At 36.0% G+C, this 23719-nt stretch overlaps 1 protein-coding gene across 4 annotated transcripts; it reads right to left on the minus strand.

Annotated features, from left to right (window-relative positions):
* Positions 1–5826: 5826 nt before the first annotated feature.
* TRMT10A (tRNA methyltransferase 10A) lies at positions 5827–23311 on the minus strand. 4 transcript variants are annotated; one of them, XM_077755722.1, is made up of 8 exons: positions 23199–23311; positions 15893–16098; positions 14883–15045; positions 13982–14053; positions 12876–12950; positions 10852–11001; positions 8705–8810; positions 5827–7500 (listed from the first exon to the last, which is right to left on the minus strand). In XM_077755722.1, exons 2-8 carry the CDS (start codon positions 16075–16077, stop codon positions 7232–7234), a joined length of 1020 nt encoding a protein of 339 aa, XP_077611848.1. In that variant the 5' UTR covers positions 16078–16098; positions 23199–23311; the 3' UTR covers positions 5827–7231. The 4 variants fall into 4 exon arrangements, with proteins under 4 accessions (XP_077611848.1, XP_077611849.1, XP_077611851.1 ...); XM_077755723.1 differs by having other exon boundaries at positions 15893–16109; XM_077755725.1 differs by lacking the exon at positions 23199–23311 and adding an exon at positions 22149–22893.
* Positions 23312–23719: the final 408 nt, after the last annotated feature.

Below are 23719 nucleotides of genomic sequence, written 5' to 3' on the forward strand. Positions count from 1 at the left end.
CTCTTGCGGTTTATTTTATACCCCGGTAACTGGATACAAACTGAAATCTACAAGATGCATTCCTTTACCAATTAAGGGCAAGTAGCCAAACACATTTCAAGGACAGGGGGGAGCAAAGGGAGGAAGCGACCACAACATGTTTACTAAGAGGCCTGCTCACAATTCCAGCCTCCTCCTTACTTCTAAGGAGGGCATGTTCCCTCGTTTGCGAGCAGACCATTAAACTTGGATATTGTGTGCAGGCCTCCTGGCAGAGCATCGTGTTTGCAGGCATGCTTTGCCCAGGCAGGGAGCCCCGTGTGCAGGCACATCCCCGCGTCCCTAACCACGCTTTCCTGTGGTCACTGTCGGGCTCCCACACTTTGGCTTTTCCAACTTCCAGAGGTCACTTATATTCCTTTACCCCTGGATCCCATAGATGGGAAAATCTATGACATGAACAGCACTGTTAACAAGCTTCATAGTGTGAGCATTCCCTCATTTTTAATTATCTACAAAGTTTGTAAGATGACCAATTTACTGAGGTGCCTGGGTTGTTCAGTTGGTTAAGCATCTGACTCTTATTGTGGCTCAGGTCATGATCTCACGATTTGTGGGATTGAGTCCCATGTTGGGCTCTGTGCTGTTGGCCCAAAGCCTGCTTAGAATTCTCTCTCTCTCTCTCTCTCTCTCTGCCGCTCTCTTCTTCACATTCTCTTTTTCAAAATAAATAAATAAACTTAAAAAAAAAAGATGAATACTTTACTTTTCGTATGTCTCACAGATATGCCCTTAAAACATTTGGGCCTAGATTTTAAAATACTATTCCAGGGTGCTGATTCATAGGAACACATGTTTACCCCAATGTTTATAGCAGCACTTTCAACAATAGCCAAATTATGGAAAGAGCCTAAATGTCCATCAACTGACAAATGGATAAAGATGTGGTTTTATATATACAATGGAATAGTATTTGGCAATGAGAAAGAATGAAATCTTGCCATTTGCAACAACATGGATGGAACTGGAGGGTACTATGCTAAGTGAAATAAATCAGTCAGAGAAAGAGAGATGACATATGTTTTCACTCATATGTGGAATCTGAGAAACAACAGAAGACCATAGGTGAAGGGAAGAGGAAAATACAACTTCAAATAGAGAGGAAGGCAAACTGTAAGACACTCTTAAATACAGAGAACAAACTGAGGGTTGATGGGGGTTAGGGAGGAGGCAAAAATGGGTTAGATGGGCATTGAGGAGAGCACTTGTTGGGATGAGCACTGGGTGTTGTATGTAAGCAATGAATTGTGGGAATCTACTTCTGAAACCAAGTGTACACTGTATACGCTGTATGCTAGCTAACTTGACACTAAATTATATTTAGAAGGAAAAAAATAAAAAATAAAATCGTTTAAAAATGAAATACTACATCAGTTTGAGTTAAAAAATTCTCTAGAGTTTTAAAACAGATGAACATAGGGGAAGGGAAAAAAAGAGAGAGAGGGAAGCAAACCATAAGAGACTCTTAACTGTAGAGAACAAACAGGGTTGATGGAGGGAGATGGGCAAGGAATAAGCTAAATGGATGGTGGGTATTAAGGAGGCTCTTGTAATGAGCACTGGGTGTTATATGTAAGTGATGAATCATGAAATTCTACACCTGAAACTAATCTTGCAATATATGTTAACTAACTAGGATTTAAATTAAAAACTGAAAACAAAAAAGAAATTCTTTGGGGCTTTAGTTTTTGTTTAGATTATTTTGGTAGTTTTAATTTAGAAATTAGTTATTCATATAAACTTTCAAATGCATTAACATGAAGTATTTTGCAATATCCATGTTTCCAATATCTCCATTATTAATTTCTTTATATGTGTATTCTCTCTCTCCTTAACATTTTTTTAGTTCAATTTTGCCAGAGGTTAATCTTTGCAGGGGCAATTTTTGCCTGGAGCCTCTTTACTGTGTTTATTTATTGCTGCTATCTTTATTTCTTTCAACTTTGAATTTATGCTTCAGTCCTTCTTTTAATTTGTTAAATGCATTGCTTAATAATGCTAGCCTTCCTTTTTCTAACTTAAGCATCTTAGGCTATAAATTTTCCTCTAAATGTTGCTTTAGTTACATTCCACAACTTTTAATCCATAGTTGCATTTACTTTTAAATATTTTCTAATATCTTCTAATTTTCACTTTCTTCTGTGACCAAGTTGTTTAGGTTTAGGTTTTTCTTTTTAATTCCCAAACACACAGTGTTTTCAAACTTGTTATATTTTTAAATGATTTAATTGCATTGTGGTCAGATGATGTGATCTGTAAAAATGACCAGTCCTTTTCTTTTCTTTTTAAGATGACTTAATCATTTTATTTTCTTGGGGGTAGTTTTGAGGGCTAGCTTATGGTCAATTTCATAAATATCCCACAAGACTTGAAAAGAATGAGAATTTTAAAATATAAATTGACATTTATATTTGCGGACACAAATTTATAGATATATCTATGAGAACAAATGTGTTATTTGTGCTGTTCAAATTTTACATACCCTAATTTTTCTTTGTGCTTCATTTATAAATTACAAAGATGTGTAATAAAATTTTCCAACTATTAGAGTATATTTTGTAGTTTTGTTGGTCTTTGTAATTTGTCCATTTTGATTCATATATTTTGAAGTGACGTGTAAACAGTTTAAAATTTTATAATGAAGTCATGACTAACTTTATCTCTAACACTAATTTTTACAATAAGGACCATCTAACACTGAAGACAAAGGTACTGGGTGCTAAAGTATTCATTTCATCTCACAATTTTATTTCCTAATGTAATATATTATCAGAGAAGTTGCTTATTTCTTACATTTGGAACTTAATTTCTTTGGTGCCCTAATATATAAATACTTCTATGATCATTCCATGGGCACTGGAAAACTACTTTCCACCTATAGGACTTGATATATATCAATTACAAGTTTATTAATTATAGCATTTACATATCACATATATTTATCTTTTGTCCACTTGAGTTATTGTGAGTTGGAAAACATGAGTTAAAGTCTCCTTATACTAATGTGTTTTCTTACTATTTCACATAATTCTCAAAGTCTTTTCACAATGAATTTTAATACTATGCTACTTAGTGCATATTCATAACTGTCAAATCTTCACTAAGGATTGCATTCTTGAACATTACAACATGGCTTTCTGTTCTTTAATGGTAATGTGTTGAACTTAATCCAAAGTTCAAACTGTGACTTTTTAAAAAGTTATTAGCCCAGTATGCCTTTCTCTGATCTTTTATTTTCAACACTGCTGAGCAACATTATTTAAATACAAATATATTTAGGTTTTTTAAATCCAATTTGGGTGATTTATACATTTATATTTGCGGATAGACTTGGTTTTGTGTAGTTAGTTTTATGTTTGCACTGTGTTCATTGCTTTTTAAAATGTTTCACTTAATGATCTGCAATATCCGTATCTTATCTAATATGTATACATTCTGATAATTTAGGAAGTTGATATTAAAAGAATCTTTTCTGGGGCACCTGGGTGGCTTAGTCGGTTAAGCGTCCGACGTCGGCTCAGGGCATGATCTCGAGGTTTGTGGGTTCGAGTCCTGTGTCGGGCTATCAGCACAGAGCCTGTTTCAGATTCTGTATCCCCTTCTCTCTCTGCCCCTTTCCCACTCACGTTCTGTCTCTCTCAGTCTCAAAAATTACTAAACATTAAACAAAAATTAAAAAAAAAATCTTTTCTACGTCTGGGTTCCTTAGAAAGCAGAGTCTGAAACAAAGACTTCTATATTATTTGGGGGCAGTGGGGCAGGCAATGTCTAACAAGAATGAAAGACAAGGGAAACAAGGCAAGAAATGAAGAAATGTCAATATGAGAAAGATTATGAAGTTAGCTGCTGCTTGGTTTCAAACCCATTGATTGCTCAACTCTAAGAAATAGGATAAATGGGATAACATTCCTATTTCACAAATGAGGACACAAAGACTAACCGAGGTTCATTAAGTTGCCCAAGTTCAGTAAGTTGCCCAAAGTCACAACAGGTGGCAGTGCCAAAATGTAAGCCTACTCTTCCTACTGACTGTATTACTTCTTCATTCTGACACCTGTTCTCCCCTTTGCATTTATGAAATGTTACTCTAGGTGTCTGGCTAGGAGCTAGAAAAACAGATAAAACATCTCTAGGCCAGTTGAGATCAAAGTTTGATGAGCACCATAGGTCCCTGCTGTCATTAATTCTAATCTCTGCTTTCTCTTTTCTCTTTTCAACTTTCTTTTTACAACTGTTGTCTGTACATGTCCTCAGTGCTCTATGGACAATTCTTGCGGTTTAACCTGTATCGTGTGTGACCCTCTTCATCTATAAAATGAAATGATCTTTTACTTTCCTTTGTAATTGGCAGTAATTGATGACTTTCATCATTGTTCTTTCACCTTAATATTCCTTCAGAATTGCTTCCTTTTTTCTTTTCCAATCTCAAGTATTTTCAAATGCTCCACGATGGCAATACACTGATTTCTGGAGAATCAATCTGAAGAATGTTCCTTCCCTTAAGGATGAGCTTGGTTTATTAAGGCTGCAGGTTTTTAAAGAGGTGAGAGAAGATTTTATTATTTTAGGAGACATGTCTTCTTTTGCTGTGTTTATTTAAGTACTAACTGAATGTCCCACCTTTATTATTTTCTAGTATTAAAACTTCAATATTACTGAAGTTTTAAATAAGGCACCTCCATAAGCCAAAACAATGCTGAGAGAAAATAATACATTAAGAGAGATTACTATTATTTTAAAAAGGTTTTTAAATATCTCAGCAATTACTTATTTCTAATTATAATCTTACCCTTCTTAAATAGAAGGTTTTATCTCCTCTTCGTCATCAACAGCCTAAGATATGGACTTGCAAGGATAGAACTGTGTCTACTCAAAAGATATGTTCAAGTCCCAGCATCCTGTACCTTTGGGTTTGACCTTATTTGGAAACAGGTTCTTTGCAAATGTAATCAAGTTAAGATGAGGTCATACTGGATTAAGATGAGCACTAATCCAATGATTTGTGCCCTTATAAGAGGGATACAGACACAGCAAAGAAGACTGAGGCTAGAAGCCACGTGATGACAAAGCAGACACTGGAGGGATGCAGCTGTAAGAAGAGTAAAGATTGCTAGGAACCACCCAAAGCCAAGAAGAGGCTAGGAAGGATTTTTCCCTGCAGCCTCCAGAGGGAATATGACCCACCTTGACTCTATGGTTTTTGCCTCCAGAACTGTAAGAAAAAAGTGTCTGTTGTCTTGAGTCACTCAGTTCGTGATAATTTGTTATGGCAGCCCTAGCCCTAGGAAACTAATGCAGGGCTTTCATAATTACTGAAGATTAAGTTACATAGTGCCTGCAGTGATTTTTCCCCTTTCAGAATTAACCTATGCCTCGTTCCGTATCAAATAATTTAAGTAAAAGGCATAATACAGTTGACCCTTGAACAATATGGGTTTGAGCTGCATGGGTCCACTTACATGTGAATTGTTTTTATATAGGACAGTACTGTAAATGCATTTTCTCTTATGATTTTAACATTTTCTTTTCTCTAGCTCACTATATTTTAAGAATATAGTATATAATACATATAACATGTAAAATCTGTGTTAATACACTGTTATCAGTAAGACTTCTAGTCAACAATAGGTTAAGTTTTGGGGCAAAGTTGAACGGATTTTCAACTGTGCAAGGGGGTTGGTGCCTCTCACTTATCAAGAGTCAACTGGATTTCATGCTACTAAACCATATTTACTCAGGAAAACTTGAGCCTTTGAAAAATACAACTTAAGACACAGCTTTGCTCTTCTAGAATAGTAGGGGCTTTGCTTTATTTACACACCTTGTTCACAGACCTTATTTTAAATGGATGACATAACAGATTACTAAAATAAAGCAACCAAAAGCAAGGGATAGTAAACATCAATACTAAATCCAATGAACTTTCTACCAAACATGTATGTAATTCGAGATGCCAATGAATAAAAAGAACAGAAACTTAATTTATCCAAACTCAGTAAAGGCTTCTGAAATCTTACTTTAGCTGGACAAAGAACAATCACTACTTTGAACATAACTGTTCTACATTTGCTGGTAGAAAACAAAAAAAATCTCCTTTTAGCCCCATCTTCCCTTGCAAATATCCTCACACAAATTTTCAGTTACAGATTTTTGCACTTTCTACTTAGAGTTGTTCAACACAACCATTCATGCAATTAATATGAATATTTGGCAACTCAGTCCTGTTATCATTAATAACTAAGAATCATACATGACTATGGATAAATATATATACATACAATTATATATTTTTTTCATACATGCTCATATATAGAAACATAGTTACATTCGATTGCATATTATATGCTAGCAGACAGATGTATATGTAAAGTTAACTTGTTTCACTTTAAGAACCAACAACATATTTTTAATAAAAATACACATAGAAGGGAAGGATAGCTAAGAGCTATTTCCTTTAAAATATAAGACAAAATTGATACTCAACAGCCTTTTAAAATAATCTAGCCCCAAAAATTAAAATTTTCAATTGAAATAATTTACCACCATTACTGAAATTAAGAAAACATATTAAAGAGATTCTTAACTCTTCAGTGATTGCTTTAGAATCACAAAAAGGCATCACAGAGGAGGCACTCCATAGTCCAAAAGAGATAAACTGTCAAGTTTATCAATCTAATGCTTCTTCCTAAAATCACTGTATTCCTTTGAAGTAACTGAGTTAAAAGAGATGCAAATAGAAGATAACCTCCCAAGCAGAACATTTTGATAGATTTACAGGAGATTTATAAATATCTATCTCCACAAATAAGTAGACAATAAATCAGAAAGACACTTGATATAAACATAAATAAAATAGAACTGACAGGTCTGAAGGCACATTTTAAAGAATATAATCCAGTAAATAAAAGAGAATGAAGGTTTACCAAAAAAAGTAAAATTCTCAAGAAAATGTTATTTGAGGCTTAGAAAACTATTTAAAAATTTAAACATTTAAATTTTATGCAAAACCAAAAATGCTTTCTTATAAGGACTTTTTATCATTTAGCTCTAAAAAACATTTTAAAAATTCTCAACAGAAATGAGGAAATAAAACTTTCTTCCAATTAGAGTATTCTATGAAGCACCTCATTTTCCCCTAAGTTTTCCTTAAACTATAAAAACAAAAAAACAAAACAAAAAACAACAGATGACATTAGTGTGGTGTAGAGTTTACTGCAGATTCATTGCTATTTTCTTTATCCTGCTTTTCTTCTTCATGTTGTGAATCTAGTTCATTTCTGCTATCTTCCTCGTCACTAGACTCATTGTCTAATCCACCTTCAACACTGGCAGATTTCTTGTCGTGAGAAGAACTTTCACAGGCTTTGTCTGTGGGAACAGCTCCTTTCCGCTGGGGTAAGATAGTAAAAAATGCTTCTTGCCAGTCTCTGGTTTCCAGATATTCCAGAATAATCTCAAACACTGCAACAAAGACAAACTCCATACATTTCTTAGCCAGGTGCATCACAATGTTGCATACTGTACTTTAAATACTTTGCTTTTGTGATAAAAGTGTTAAAATGTCCTAATAACTACTTTATTGGGATCACTTCCTTGCCCCAAAGCTCTCGGGCCTGTTAGGTCTTCTCTAGCTTTTCCTCAATTCAGTTCATGAGCACTAAAAGATCTACCATTATCTTCTGTCAATTATAATCAAAAGGCAGGGCACCATTTTCATTTCCTTCCTACTCTTCTTAATCCCTTTCATTTCTTTATCCTTTATGTACTAATGTAAAAACTAGAAACAACAAAAAAGGTTAGCATTAATCTAAGTTTTTTTGTCTTTCCTTTAGTCACTCACTCTTGGGAGTACCCTACATGCTTTTTTTTTTCTTTCTTTTTTTTTTATATAGAGGTAAAGAATATAAATACGGTCTTCTAGTTACTCTTACTTTAATATAATGTTGAAGGGCTTAGTTTGCACTACTTTATGGAAAAGTAATTTCCACTATCTATCAAAGGTCTTAAAAGAAGTTCATTCCTTAAATCAAGAAGTTCATTTCTATAATTCCCTAGAGACTGCTGTAGAGAAGTGTTTAGCACATAAAAAGAGCCCAATAAATAGCTGTATACTAACAAAAATCTCTACTAAACAAATCTTAAAAAAAGCAAAACTCTAGGCAAAGACTCAGCTCTAAGACTACCTACTATGATGTTACTTACAAAAGGAAAAAGGAAAAAAAATCAACAAGAGAATGGTTACATTATTGTATATTCAGATTACGGAATGTAACATAGCCATTAACAATGATTCAACGACATAGAAAAATATAAATGTGGGGCAGGAAACACCTCAAATTTATAACATTTTATGCAACAGAGTAAAAATCCAATTATGTAATAAATATTATATATGCATAGGAAAAGAACTGGAAGGAAATACACCAAAAAATTAATACTAAGTATCTCTGGGGAGTGAAATTCTAGTTTATTTTTCTTTCTACTTTTCTACATTTCCCTATTTTTCTACAATATGCATGTACTATTTCTATATTCAAACAAATTATAAATTATTAAATTTTACAACTTTGTCTCCAGCAAGGTGTATATTTTCTACTCATCCAAAGGTAATGTTATTCTTCAATGGTTTACTCAGGTATATTTTCATAATTCCCTTATATCTTACCATGATTAACTGCCAAAACTTTTCTACTATTCATCTTCACAAAATTTCCAAGGGGGAGTTGTGCATGATCAATCCCATGATCTGAGGCTTGTTTATATGTGAGTCCCTAAAACAGAGATACTATAACTTGGACTAGAACATTAGGTTATTATAACTTAAAGTCTACAACAAAATAAGTACATTTTTGGAAAAGACTTTAGTTCAGAGAACATTATTTGATGAAGTGTGTGTGTGTGTGTGTGTGTGTGTGTGTGTGTGTATGTTTAACTGCTAATTTGGAAACGTNACTTTTTAGAAAAGACTTTAGTTCAGAGAACATTATTTGATGAAGTGAGTGTGTGTGTGTGTGTGTGTGTGTGTGTGTGTGTGTGTGTGTGTGTGTGTTTAACTGCTAATTTGGAAACGTTCTTTTGACAATAAGTATAGTCAGAATGTTTGGGGCGTTTGCTTTAACCACTTTACAAACGAGGAAACCAAAGACATCATATTCCCTGCCCATCACAAAGCTCCTCAGTGGCAGAGCCATAGGAGAAACGTGTTCCATGCTTCCTGACTCAAATAGCTTTTCACGCTTCCACACTGCCTTTCTCTTCAGTTTAAAATACACAAACTGAATTTCTAGAGAAGCTCCATCACTTTGTGAATGTAAAAGATACAGACATAAAACTTTGTTTCAATTACATAACATTAAGGGGCACAAACGGTGGGGCACCTGGGTAGCTCAGCTGGTTAAGCATCCGACTCTTGATTTCAGCTCACATCATGAACTCATGAGTTTGTGAGTTTGAGCTCCATATTGGGCTCTGCACTCAGAGTGCAGGGCCTGCTTGGGATTCTCTCTCTCTGCACTTCTGCCACTCCCTATCTCTCTCAAAATAAACAAATGAACTTAAATAAAGAAGAGGTACAAATGGCAGAGACAAAGTAAATGAAAGCCTGAACTGAAAAAAATGTTAAATTGCCTATAAATTTATTTTCCCTGTCAATGAAAAGAATTTTGAATACAAATTTTCTCCTCAGAATTAAAATCCTTAAAAGCCTGGTTCTAAACAGAACTCAAGTAGCCAAAAGGACAAAGTACAGTAGAAAGAAAAGCTAAGTTTCTTAACCCGTAGTTTGCATATTTTGGGACAAATAAAAGCACCTGAGGTAGGTGCTTTTTGAAAACAAAATTATTGTAGTTCAGAGAAAAAATGTGGTTGTACACAAATAACAAAATAGAATTTTTCCACTAAGAAAAACATTTAAAAAGTAAAAATCATTCTGATAAAAACTCTCTGTGATGCCATAGGGCTGCACTGTCCAGCTGCGGTCACCACTGTGACCACCTAAGTCTAAACTGATTAGTTTCTCAGTCATCCTCTGCAGAGGCCATGTGCTAACAGCCACGTGGCTGCCATACTGGACAAGATGGTATAAACTATTCCCACGTTGCAGACAGTTCTACCTCAGAGTGATGGTATACAAGAATAATGAATTACTTCATATTATCCTGCTGACAGTATTCATCTGACTCTTGGTGAACATGTCTTTTCTGGAGTTGGGCTGAATTTAGCATGCTGCCAAGTAGCTGGCAAAGTAGAACATGATGTTTTCTTTTACAAAGTATATTTCTAATTTTTTCATTCAACTGAGGGTAAGGAGGTGGTGGGAAGAGACAAAAGTACAAATATAAGAGAAAACACATCCCATTAAAATTATATATTAAAAAAGTCTGATAAGTTTACCATTTTGGTATACCTCTTGGAGTAAATTGTTATAAGTTTTACCAGTGGCCTAGAAATTGATCAGTAGCAGCATCTACTGTCAATACGGCACATCGTTTAAGCATGTGGGCTCTGGAACAATCTGTCTGGTGTCAGATATCTGCTTTAGCACCTACTGCTATTGATTTTAGACTTAGTTTTTCTATGCCTCCAGTTCCTCATCTATAAAATGTAGAGAATAGCACTGACCTCACTGCATTATAGAGAGGATTAACCAAACTAGTCATATGTGTGAAATGCTTTCTTTGCTAGAAAGGTGACTGAAACATATTGTAGGCACTCAATAATGATCAGTTATCATCAGTACTATTGTTACTTTCAAGAAAACTGGTGTATCAATTTTAAGTATGAGCAAAAACAAAAATAAACACTTAATAGTACCTTTTGATGGTTGTGATCTACTAACCCTCCAATCACATAGGCCTTTGATTCATCTAATTCCTTCAGTACATTAGGTGAGTCTGATGTAAGATAAATCAGGTCTTCTTTCTTTATGAATTCACTAAAATGCTCTGGTTTGATGTGGATATCCTTTAAGACATAAGGAGAAAGATGTTATTAATTAATAGGATTTTGTGGAAACTGGCTGAAAGAAATTATTTTCTTTTCCTTAGACAAAGCCACCCAAAAGCATATGAAGTATAAAGGAATATTTTACAATATTTTATTGGGAACTTACTACTTCAATTCCTTATCACCTCACACCTCAATTACTTAAGTACCCTCCTACCTTTATTTCCCTGTCTCTAGCCTCAGATCCCTCCGATTTACTTCCATACACCAATGGCAGACTCATTTTCCAAAAACCCTACTTTCAATGTTTTATCTTTACCTGTAGGATGAAACTTGAATCCCTTTACTTAGTGATGCTTGCCTGAATATGGCACTAACCTAGCTTTCTCAATTTATTTTTGTTCCAAAAAATCAAATGCACTTTTTTGGTCACATATCTACTCAACCTGTTCTCCAACCAAAGAATGCCTTTTCCAGTTACTTCCTCTCCATCTGGATGAATCATCAAAAGGAAACGGCTTAAAGATTTAATAAATTCCTTGCATCTGTTTCTACAAAGTTACATATTAGAAATCATCTTCACCAAAATTATCAGGTCATAAGTATAAGCCTGAACAACAGTTGGCAGTCAAATTTGTAAATACATTCGTGGGCTGAGGAACGACACGTCATCAAATTCAGATGCAGATAGCATTTACCTAATAATTTTGAAAGAAAAAAATGAAGGACACTTCTCACCTAAAATTTATAACCTCCAAGTAATAAGTTGCCACTTTTCTGGAAAATGGTATTATAAATTTGATCCCTGTGCTTACTAAGGACCCTAGAGGGACCTGAGCAGAGACCAATGAACTCACAATTCTCTAGAAAACTGGTCATATAAATAATAAATTTAACAAGCCACAAAGTAAGTGAAAGTACACCTATTTCAGTTACATTATTTCTTAGGAAAATAAGTATGAATATAAAACTTGGTAAGTATATTGCAATTTAAAACTTAGAAAAGCTGTGAAAATGGTTCACACTATAGGCTATTATCAAAATAAATGCAGTCACTATGGGATCAGTGAATGTGAGAGGAAAGTTTTTCACAGTAAAAACTGGCTTTGAGAATGAAAAAAAAAATAGAAATAACCTAGTACTTCTCTGAATAGGGTGAGGTTCCTCAGAAATTGGTACTATTAGTCATCTGTGCAAATGAGAAGGGTTTAGTCCAATGGAAAAAAAAAATGCTAGCCACAGATGTAATTTTAAATATTCCAGTAGCCACATTAAAAAAAGTGAAAATAGTTGAAATTAATTTTAATACATTGCACCCAACATAATGTTGGGTGATAACCCAATATGTTATCACTTCAATATGTAATATATATTTTTTTAATTTTGAGCAAGCATTTTACATTCTCTTTTTTGTACTGACTTTGAAGTCCAATGTATATTTCACATTTACAGCACATCTCAATTCAGACCAGTCACATTTCAAGAGTTTACTATCCACATGTGGACAGTGGACACCATATGGGATGGCACAGATTTAGAAGAAACAGAATGCAAGTACTGAATTCCCAAATTTTAAATGACTTCACTCATAAATAATGTATAGTCAGTTTGCTAGGTAGAGACTGTACAAAGACCTTTAAAATTCTTCCTGTTTTAAAAAAGTTTGTTTTAAAGTTGGCAATAAAATAAGTGAGATTTAATGAGAACAGATATGAACAGGCGTTTCAGTTTCTTTAGCTTCTTACATGAGTAACATTAGACTTGGGTACAGTGATAGACAACTTTTGGAGACTTGTTGACTCCTATATTTACTGGCATTATGTAGAATTCAGGTAAAAATGTGGATTTTTAAGCATAAAAATACTTGGAATTATGTTAATTATTTTAATCACCTTCCAGTTGATCCATCCTTTGTCATTTTCATCCATGTTCTTTTTCAACTGACCTCCATGGCTTGTCAAGTAAAACTGATAAAGAGATTGGTAGACACAGAAAGAAACAGCAAATGACTATTGAAGTCCAATATTTTATTTCTCTTCTATACCCATCTGATCATCAGTGAAACATAAAATATATTCATTCTAGAAAAAAATAAATTTGTGACATGTTTTAAACATACAAGAATAAATGTCTGGTATAAGTGACAGGTTTTATGTTTCTCATGACCCACTACTTGGAGTATTCCATTTACATTTTCACCCCATTTTCCAAGCTGCTATCTTTGGACTCTCCCTTAATGATCATTTTTCTACAGACTCCCTGTTTCCATGTCAAGTTTTCACTCACTTTCTTTTGTCACATTGTTTTTTTCACCAGTCCAAAGTCTTGATAATGTCCCTTTGATTCTAAACCCTGACACCTATTTCAAGTCTAATCAAGGGTGAGAAGAATATAAAATGTAAAAATATAAAAATACTATCACTTGATAAAAAGAAAATATCGAACCAAAAATAGATTAAGAGTTTCTGGTTCTTAACATCAGTGAGCCAGTGTTAATTTTTAGGGCATCTGGAATTCAAACAATTCAGTAAGAAAAAGACCCTATGTACTCTTAACAGCAGCCAATTAGTCTCAGGAAGTACCATTCAAAACAATCACTGACTCAAAATCCCTTAGGTGGAAGCAACTTCCCCACAGGAACCATGGGACACATCAAGGTGGGCAGTTCCCTCACTTCCTGTGAGAGAAGGAATTGAGAGAGGAGAAACAAGTATGAAAACATATATATATCCCTTAATGAAGATATTCAACTACATAGGAATGAGGTCAATGTGTACAAAACACGATGACTGTGCATCGTGTGACTAAGACTGACATGTGGAAAAATGTTTAAACTATTTTAGTTTTGTAGAAAATTAAAACATTTCTCAAATAGGCATTGTGTTCTCAAAGAAAAGTATCTGTAAGAGTCTTGAAAAGCCAATTGGGATTATCTATATCTTTTCCCAAGGAAGTTATAAAAGGAAACTAGAATCTGTTTTAAATTCCTCAAACATACCTGCACAGGATGCAGTGCTCGTCGATTTTCTGCGTAACATCGTTGAATCTGTTTATGAAGTTTCTTAATGTCCTACAAGAGAATGCCATTGTTAAGGCAGCATTTTGAAAATCATCTATGGCCATTCCACAATCTTAGTGGAACAGAATAAGCTGAAGAGATTACTATGAAGTCAATATCCAATTTGACCAATTTCAATTCTGTATCCACTTAAAACACTCATTCATGATGACATTAACTCTTCTTAAGAGACAACAAAAGGAGAAAACTCTTAGAGCCATACTACTGCTATTTGCGTAACTTACTAATGGTCCGGAAAGTAAGTAAAGCATGTTCTCTTCACTAGTGTTGCTCAGACAACCAGTTTTCTCAAGCTACTATATAAGAAATAATTTTATTCACTAATCACAGCTCTTTCTTCTCATTAAACAAATAACAAGAACACTCCTCAAGCTTAAATTAATATGCAGTTATTGAGTCTTGTAATGTTGGCGTCTCTGTTCTATACATATAAATAAGAACAATTTTGTTACTTTAGTTTAACTTAGGGGGGCATGATCTTGAAAAACTTTATTTAAGATGCATTTTAAGGGGTGCCTGGCTGGCTCAGTAGGTTAAGCGTCTGGCTCTTGATTTCAGCTCAGGTCATGATCTTGCAGTTGTGGGATTGGGTCCCACGTTAGGCTCTAAGCTGACAGCACAAAGCCTGCTTGGGACGCTCTCTCTCCCTCTCTTTCTCTGTCCCTCCTCTGCTCTTGCTCTTTCTCTCTCAAAATAAACAATTTTTTTTAAAAAAAGAAAAAAATTTAAAAAAGAAAAAAATGCATTTTAACATAAAATTTAGATCCAAGTGATATTCCCGATTTACCTACAAAACTTTTCTGACAATGATTCGTGATACCTTTAATACCATCAAGCTGTCAAAACTGCAGTCAATGATAAGGCGAAGTGTGCTATGAACAACATCTCTTCGAATACGTTTTCTGTCATTTCCATCCGAGTTTGATTCCAGTTGACATTGTCGCTCTAATTGTTTTCTCTTGCGTTTTTCCTTCCGTTTTTGTCTAAAATTAGGAATTGAAACTTTTTATTCTTATTCGTGTATTCAGGTATTTACAAGACATTTCCAATTGACAAAGAAACAATTATTTTTTTAAATTAGCAGTTTGAACCATATGAAACTGCCACTTCTGTGGATCCAGTATGAGCAATTTTATATAGTCCATCTAAAAGCTTTAGATAGAAAATGAGTTTGCAAAAACAGTATATTTTCTACACAAACTCTTACTACTAATAATTCACTTATTATTGGCATTACGCTATATACTAAGACTTTATAAAATACTGAATTTTAGCCCTATGATGAATATTTACTTTTATCATTCTTCTCCTACATAATTTTCAAGGAACAGTAATAGAATATAGGGAAAAAAAAGCAAAGTAAAATTGTTTTTAAAAAAACTCATAAAGCTTTTTCTATAATCTACATCAACTATGGTTTATCTTCCCTCAATAAATTTTGGCATTCTACAATAATAGCTTCAGTTTAACTGCTCTTACCAAAACCTACAATGGCCTTTCTAGCAAAATCAATGTTAAGCCCAAATTTGATCTTTCTGAGGTGATTATTTTTGTTCTATAACTAGGACATGGATGCTAACTATATCCCTTATTTAAGTCAGTTATTTCAGAAACTGTGCTGCTACTCACAGTAGGCTCTAGGTGAGAAAAACTGTAGTGTAAATCCTTCAACACTGAAACATATACAGTTTTAACAGCCCTTGGACTGTGCTGGCTAACAACACACACAGCCCCAATGTTAATTAACACAAATACTTTTGATGCGTCACAGGGCTGTGCAAAGTCCAACATTCCCGAATGGGGTTGATACATATCCATTTTGAAACATACTTGCGCAGTTCTCGTTGTTCTTCCCATTGTTTCTGTTTAATTAGCTTCTTCATTTGTCGTTTAGACATTGCTTCAAACCCTTCACCTACTCTTGGCTTCTGGCTTTTCTCCTGTTCTTCACTTAAGCTTTGCTTTCTTTCAACATTAGAAGACTCAATAAATGCTGGCAGTGTTTCAGAAGACATTGTGTGATGCCTCTGAAAAAACTGAAAAGCAACTTTTGACATGAATAGGTGAGTTACATACATACACACACCCACACACAGAGTAAAAAAAAAAAAGACCAATAGATGTGATTAAAATTAAGTCATATCAATAATGAATAAAAATATAAATTTAGACAATTAAACATCATTTATTGGCAAAGATCATTTGATGAAACGGGGTGTTTGCATATACTATTTGTGATCATGGCACAATTTTTCCAGAAGGTACACAGATCTATGATTCAAGAGCTTTAAAATGTCATTATACCCTTTGACCCAGTAATTTATTTCCTTAGAATAAATCCCTGTAAATAGATCAGAAATATACACAAAAGTAATGCAAAAGGGCATGTGTACCGCAGTGTAATTTTTAATAATGAAGTATTAGAAACAACTTCAATGATAGGAAAAGGTGGCTGTAAATAAATTACAGTTCATCTATAATATGGGCTGGGAATACTAAGCATGTTTCCCAAAATTATTTAGTGATAAAAGGAAATGGCTAAGCAAAAAAATAAAAACAATATATACATTATGTCCAACTTTGTTTTAAAAAGAATACACACAAAATGTTTAATTCTTACCAATGGTTTTTTGCATTTTCTATATTTTATATAATAAAAATATACTGCTTTACAAAAGAAAAAATATTTTTAAAAAAGAGATGGGAAGCCTTTTTTTAGTTGTCATTAATGCTACAGTACAAGGGAAATGTTAACTTTCATTATCTGGATGTACACTCACATGATATTTGACAAAAGATATGCTACATATAGATTTATATACTTTGGACAGTGCAGAAAACAAATTTGGTTGCCTCTCAGTATATTTCACTGTAAATATATAATTATATATATCCATGTTAGTTATGGCTAAAAAACAAAATATATAAGATGATTCTGTAATCAGTCATGGAATACTTAGGGCCAATGTTTTTAATTGGATTAACCACCCACATCTTTATATCTATGTCTAGAACTAAACTTACCTTCAGATTAGGAAAGGGCTAAGAATACTAAGATTTCTTTTCTTTAATAGATTACTAACACCACAGCTTACAAATTTATTTACTTATCCCTACCAAAGACAAAGCATGAAGCTTGCAAATGTTCTATTGGCCTTAAAGAAAATTCTATGATTATTCCTACTTAAAGAGACAGCTAACAAGTCTGTGCAGAAAAGCTAGTATCTAAGAGAAAAATCCTGACAACTCAGATAATGGAAAAGGATTAAACCTTTGCAGAACATAATGTAAACAGATTTATTATATGGTTTTTGCTTTCTTTAACAGTACAACGCTGTAGGGCGCCTGGGTGGCTCAGTCGGTTAAGCGTCTGACTTCGGCTCAGATCATGATCTCGCGGTTCGTCGGTTCGAGCCCCGCATTGGGCTCTGTGCTGACAGCTAGCTCAGAGACTGGACCCTGCTTCTGATTCTGTGTCTCCCTCTCTCTCTGACCCTCCCCTGCTCATGCTGTCTTTCTCTCTCAGAAATAAAAAAATAAAATAAAATAAAAGTACAATGTTATAACAGAGAACATGGGGATAACTAAGCAAACATACAAAGTTTACCAACTTTTGACTGAAAGATGAATTTTAAGATGTGTGCTTTAGGGGCTACAGCAAAAGCCCTAACATTTTGGTAGGTCACAAATTACTGAGGGGGAAAGAAGCATCTAGTAATCTGAGTAAGAGTTCACAAGTTTTCCATCTGTCACGAACCAAATAGTATCCTTAGTCTGGGGGAAGTACCTCCTAGAAATGACAACCCAAGTTTGATTTTACACTGGAAACTGCCTATGGGCACAGATGATGTCTGCTTTTACCAAACATTATATTGCCACATTAATTACATTAGTAACACAGTGCCTGGCACTTAGTAGATGCTGATTATATATGTGTGGAGTAAATAAATGACTATATCACAAAGGATTTCAAAAATTAATGAAACTGGTTATAATGAACATTTGTTAATTTATTACTGTGCTAAGTAAAGAATGTATTAATTTAATCCTTAAAACAATCCTGTGAGGTAGACAGAATCACGCCTACTTTACAAAGAAAGAAGGCACTGAGAGAAAATAACTTGCCCCAAATGACAAAACTCCTAAGTAATTCCTAAGAAAGAAGGCATCTAGAACAAATCTAGGACAGAGTATGTTCTCAAAATACTTGCTGAATGAATAGACAAATGAGATGATGGAGCTAAGATCCAAACCCAGATCCAACTCTACTCTCTCCCAGAAATCCAAAATCTTATTTAGAAAATGAGGGATTCCAAAGAATATAGAAGAGCTGTGTTGTTTCAACCCTGCTATTGGAGGCTTCTGAGAAGACTGTGTCACTGAAAGGGCACAAAAAATAGCTCCAGTTCTATTCCTACGCCACTGAATAAAAAAAATGGGACAGACTTCCTAGAGATAGTTGCCCAAAGTTCATGTTTTAAGGCACCCCATCTCTCAATATATATGACAATAGTAGATATGAAATATATGACAATAGTAGATAAAGTATAAAAGGGGGAGACAAAAAAGGTATAGCCCCTCTCAAAGCCAAAAACAACTAGAACAGACATTGTTCCTGCTGGGTCTGCTGTAGGTTTCCTAGCTTTAAAGAAGGTGGGACAGAAACAGGACATAGCTTAAGATGAACCCTTAAACTAGAGTTGGTGATGGTGCTCCTCTTTCATGAAAAAGTCAGAAAACAGATGAAATTTAGACTAATAATGGCTTATACCATGCTAATACTTGGCCAAAACCTAATGGAAGCAGACACAGCTTCTTGCTTACAAGGGCCAAACCATGCAATGACATATGAACTTAGAATACTACAGGATTAGGGGGTGCCTGGGTGGCTCAGTCAGTTAAGCGTCTGACTTTGGTTCAGGTTATGATCTCACGGCTCGTGAGTTCGAGCCCTCCACACTACTGTAAGTGTGGAGCCTGCTTGGGATTCTCTCTCTCTGCCCCTTCCCTGTGCACACTTTCTCTCTCTCTCAAAAACCAATCAATCAAATTTTTTAAAAAAGAAAAAAGAACACTGCAGGATTAGAATTCTTACCCACCTATGTAAGCTGTGCTGTGGATGAAGCACTAAACGGGGCCATGGGTAGGAGCAACCACAAAATCAGTAGCAGACAAAGAGATGGTTTGGAGAGAAGGGATAATTCCATTCAAGAGAACTAAGCAAAGCAAAGTTAGAAAAAACAGAAATGATGGGAAAAAACAATAAAATAAACAATCAGAAGATAAATTCACTCTTCGAAATTGAAAATAATAGGACAGTGTGAAAATGACTTTAAGTCTGGTTGACATGAAATGATGCTCAGCGTCCCTCATCATCAGGGAAATACAAATCAAAACCACACTGAGATACCGCCTCACGCCAGTCAGAGTGGCTAAAATGAACAAATCAGGAGACTCTAGATGCTGGTGAGGATGTGGAGAAACGGAGCACCCTCCTGCACTGTTGGTGGGAATGTAAATGGGTGCAGCCCCTCTGGAAAACAGTGTGGAGGTTCCTCAAAAAATTAACACTAGAACTCCCGTATGACCCAGCAATAGCACTGCTAGGAATTTACCCAAGGGATACAGGAGTGCTGATGCACAGGAGCACATGTACCCCAATGTTCACAGCAGCACTCTCAACAATAGCCAAATCATGGAAAGAGCCTAAATGTCCATCAACTGACGAACGGATCAAGAAGATGTGGTATATTTATACAATGGAATACTACATGGCAATGAGAAGGAAGGAATGAAATCTGGCCATGTGTAGCAACGTGGATGGAACTCAAGGGTGTTATGCTGAGCGAAATAAGCCAGGCAGAGAAGGACAGATACCATATGTTTTTACTCATATGTGGAACAGGAGAAACTTAACAGAGGACCATGGGGGAGGAGAAGGGGAAAAAATAGTTAAGGAGAGGGAGGGAGACTCTTATAAATACTGAGAACAAACTGAGGGTTGAAGGGGGTGAAGGAGAGGGGAATGGGCATGATGGGCATGGAGGAGGGCACTTGTTGGAATGAGCACTGGGTGTTATGTGGAAACCAACTTGACAATAAACTAAATATAAAACAACAAAAACAACACAAAAAAATAATAATAAATAAATAAGTCTGGTTGGGATCTTTCAGAGTTCAGAGCAGTAAAAATCATAAAAACAAAACAGGAAATTGGGACACAAAAGCAGGCATTAAAAAAGCAAAAAAGGATCCATGAAAAAGAACCTATTTGGAAACCAGGAAATGAAGATACACAAATTTCAACAGATGAGACAAACTCCAGATTACCTGGAATCCAAGAAGTAATGGATGAATTAGAAGACATCATGACTATCTCAGAATTCAGAGAACTAGAATGACAAAATATGTCAGAACAATTAAAAAGACCTGAATAACAGGATGAGAGAAATATAAGCAAAAAATTAACTGGAGATGAATGTATAACCTTGAGTGCATTCATTAAAGAGTGTTTTTAAAAAAGCTGTAAAATTGGGACAACTGGGTAGCTCAGTTGGTTAAGCGTCCAACTTCGGCTCAGGTCATGATCTCATGGTTGGTGGGTTTGAGCCCTGTGTTGGGCTCTGTGCTGACAGGTAGCTCACAGCCTGGAGCCTGTCTTCAGATTCTGTATCTCCCTCTCTATCTGACCCTCCCCTGCTTGCACTGTCTCTCTCTTAAACATTAAAAAAGTTTTTTTCAATAAATAACTAAAAATCTGTAAAATAAATAAGCATTTAACTTAAGAAACAGAAGACAGGGGAAACTCAGTCTTCCTGAAAAAAATTAGAAGAAAAAATTAGTATATATATATTGTGATCCCCAGACTTATTTTACTTCCTTTCCATACGTAGTGCATTAAGTAAAAGCCAGCAATGCATGCATGCAAAGCAATACATGGTAGAGAAAACATAAGCTAGACCTGCCCAGTAAGCTAAACGTGTAACTTAAAAACAATTAAAATCCACAGGAGACAAACTGCTCTCTTCATGAAACAATGATTAATATTCCAGAAGAGGGGGTGCCTGGGTGGCTCAGTTGGTTAAGCATCCACTTTGGCTCAGGTCATGATCTCGCCATTCATCAGTTTGAGCCCTACATCGGGCTGTGTGCTGACAGCTCAGAGGCTGGAGCCTGCTCCAGATTGTCTCTCTCTGCCCCTCCCCCACTCATGCTCTGTCTCTCAAAAATAAACATTTAAAAATTTTTTAAAAAAATATTCCAAAAGAGAATATTTCTGTTCATCAGTGGCATGGTGTTTTGTGATAGTTCTTTATCCTGATAAAAACCTGCAAGTGTTGAATGGCTCTGTAATGAGAAAATTTTTAAAAAGCAATATATAGCACTGTTTTACAGCTCATGTACACCAGGGGGAGCTTTTGCCTTTCCTACCTAAGAAGTCTAAGTTAATTTTAACTTGGTCTATCACTGCATACAAACGTTTTTAAACAGGCTATCATATACAAGGAAAGGTCATGAGCTGGTCGACATCATCATTACTTTTAAACCTATTCGCAGTTAAGAAAATGCACTGCAGGAAGTGATTTTTTTTTAAGCTTTGAAAAGCTAGATATATAGAGGCACAAAATTAAAAAAAGTAACAATGCTAGCTTAACATCCAGTATATTACTGCTAATATCACACTTTACATACAAATAAATGTACCAACTCCCATTTCCTATACCATACACTAAGCATTTCACTATGTACTAGCTTGTTCAGGTTAGCTGGTAAACGAAATATGGCATTTTACTAGATATACCCACTTTTTAAAGGTTTTGCTCATTTAGAAGCTCCACACCAGTTTTGTGTTCCTCCCTTGAGTGAAATGACACTCACAGCACATTTTTCTTTGTTCAACAAATATGTAAGGGCAATATTTTGTAGCAATTACAGATGTATTTGTGTGAAATTTAACACAGAAGTTGTAAAAGGTTGGATCAGTCACAGAAATAAGGTTTTCAGGTTATTCGATAAAATTAAGAACTGGATAAAGATGACTTAAGGCCATTTGATGCGAGACAAAGAAGTTAAAAAAAAAAAGCACCTCAATCTTCCCTGTATTTCCACTTCTTAGCACAGCTTCCACACATCACACGTGGCCAAAATAATAAAAAATTAAAAACCCACCAACTTTCATGGATTTTGATTGGACTAAATAAAATCTTCGCTTTATGACATCGCCTCCCTTCCTGGAACATACAAAGGAATGTTGGAATAACTGCGAAGTGGAGTTAAATGACGGACGGTGCAGGGAATGAAAAGAATCCCCCTTTTAAAAGGCGCCGGCCTGATGTGCAGTATCGAAAGCGCTTGGTTCAGCTCTCAGGTCCCTTGGGACGATTTGGCTGGGACAGCGAGCGGGGGATAAATTACAAAACAACCGAAACAAAAAGTGAGAGAGCCCTCTGTTTCCATCTTCTTCCTATCCCTAGAAAAACTCCCGCATTCTAACACTTAAAATATCTCCCTGAAATCAGGTTAACGCCTCAGTCTTCTTAAAAGACCATCCTCGGCTCATCACCACGGGGCTTAAGAGCACTCGCAGCAACTTTCTCCTGGGCTCTCTACATCTCAGAGCGCCCAGCCACGTCAGCCCCTCGCTGCAGAAACGAGGGGAGGCCGAGTTAAACAGGGAAAGCGACGGCTCACGGTCTCTAGCCACCAAGTGGCAGAACCACAACTCGTTTTCCAGCCATTCCGAGTCCAGATTTCCCTCTCCCTTCACTCTTTGGAAGCTCACACTCTTCCGTAGTAGGGACCGGACCCTGGCCCCCAAACAAACCTCGGCCATAGGTGCCCCCACCAGGGATGGGCAGAGCCTAAGCCGACTCTCCCCCTCAGGTCCACCCACCTGCGGACGCACTGGAGGAGGGATTAAACTGCAGCCAGCGAATCAGGGAGCTGCTTGGCGCCGGGGACGCGCTCTCTCTGACATCACTTCCTTCGGGAACTGGGTCCAGGCGCCACTTCCAAGGCCCCACTCCCCTCTCCCCCGGAAGCCCTGATGCTGAGGATGGCACTTACAAGAGCCCCTTTTGTGCCCAAAGGCGACCAGAGGGTAGGCAAGCGCCAGCCGCAGTACCAGGAGACTTACCCGGCTCAGGAGTTGTCAGGGAACCGAGAGCACCAACACAAAGCCTTCTCTTAATGATCTCGATACAGCTCACGAATCTTCCCCAGGAAACTTCAACTCCCAGAGGCAGGAACGGTGGCTACGCGTAGGAGGCTACGGCGCGTACGCCGTAGCGTCATCGAACTGCGCCAATGTTGGACCCGCAGCGGAAGAAAGAGGGAGGGAGTGTATGTTGGGCGGGGTCTAGAGTTAGGGATTTTGGAGGAGGGCATGTAGTTATAGCGGTGTATGTTTTTCCACTTCAAGGCGAGTATATACTTGGCGGGCACGTATTCATTTATATATTCCTATAGGGATGGAGGAGAGGTGTTACAAATTTTACATGCGAAACAGTGATGGAGAGCTCTTAACGCTCTGCTGGAGATGAAAGGAAAGCGTAGCTTGCTTCAACTATAATGTGTACGGAAGAAGGTTGCATCACATAATTTCACACAACTCAAATGAAAAATCACATTTAGAGAGTGAGTCAAATTCCCAATAAG

Source organism: Crocuta crocuta, unplaced genomic scaffold, assembly GCF_008692635.1.
Source record: "Crocuta crocuta isolate KB4526 unplaced genomic scaffold, BGI_CrCroc_1.0 scaffold92, whole genome shotgun sequence".
NCBI lineage: Eukaryota > Metazoa > Chordata > Mammalia > Carnivora > Hyaenidae > Crocuta > Crocuta crocuta.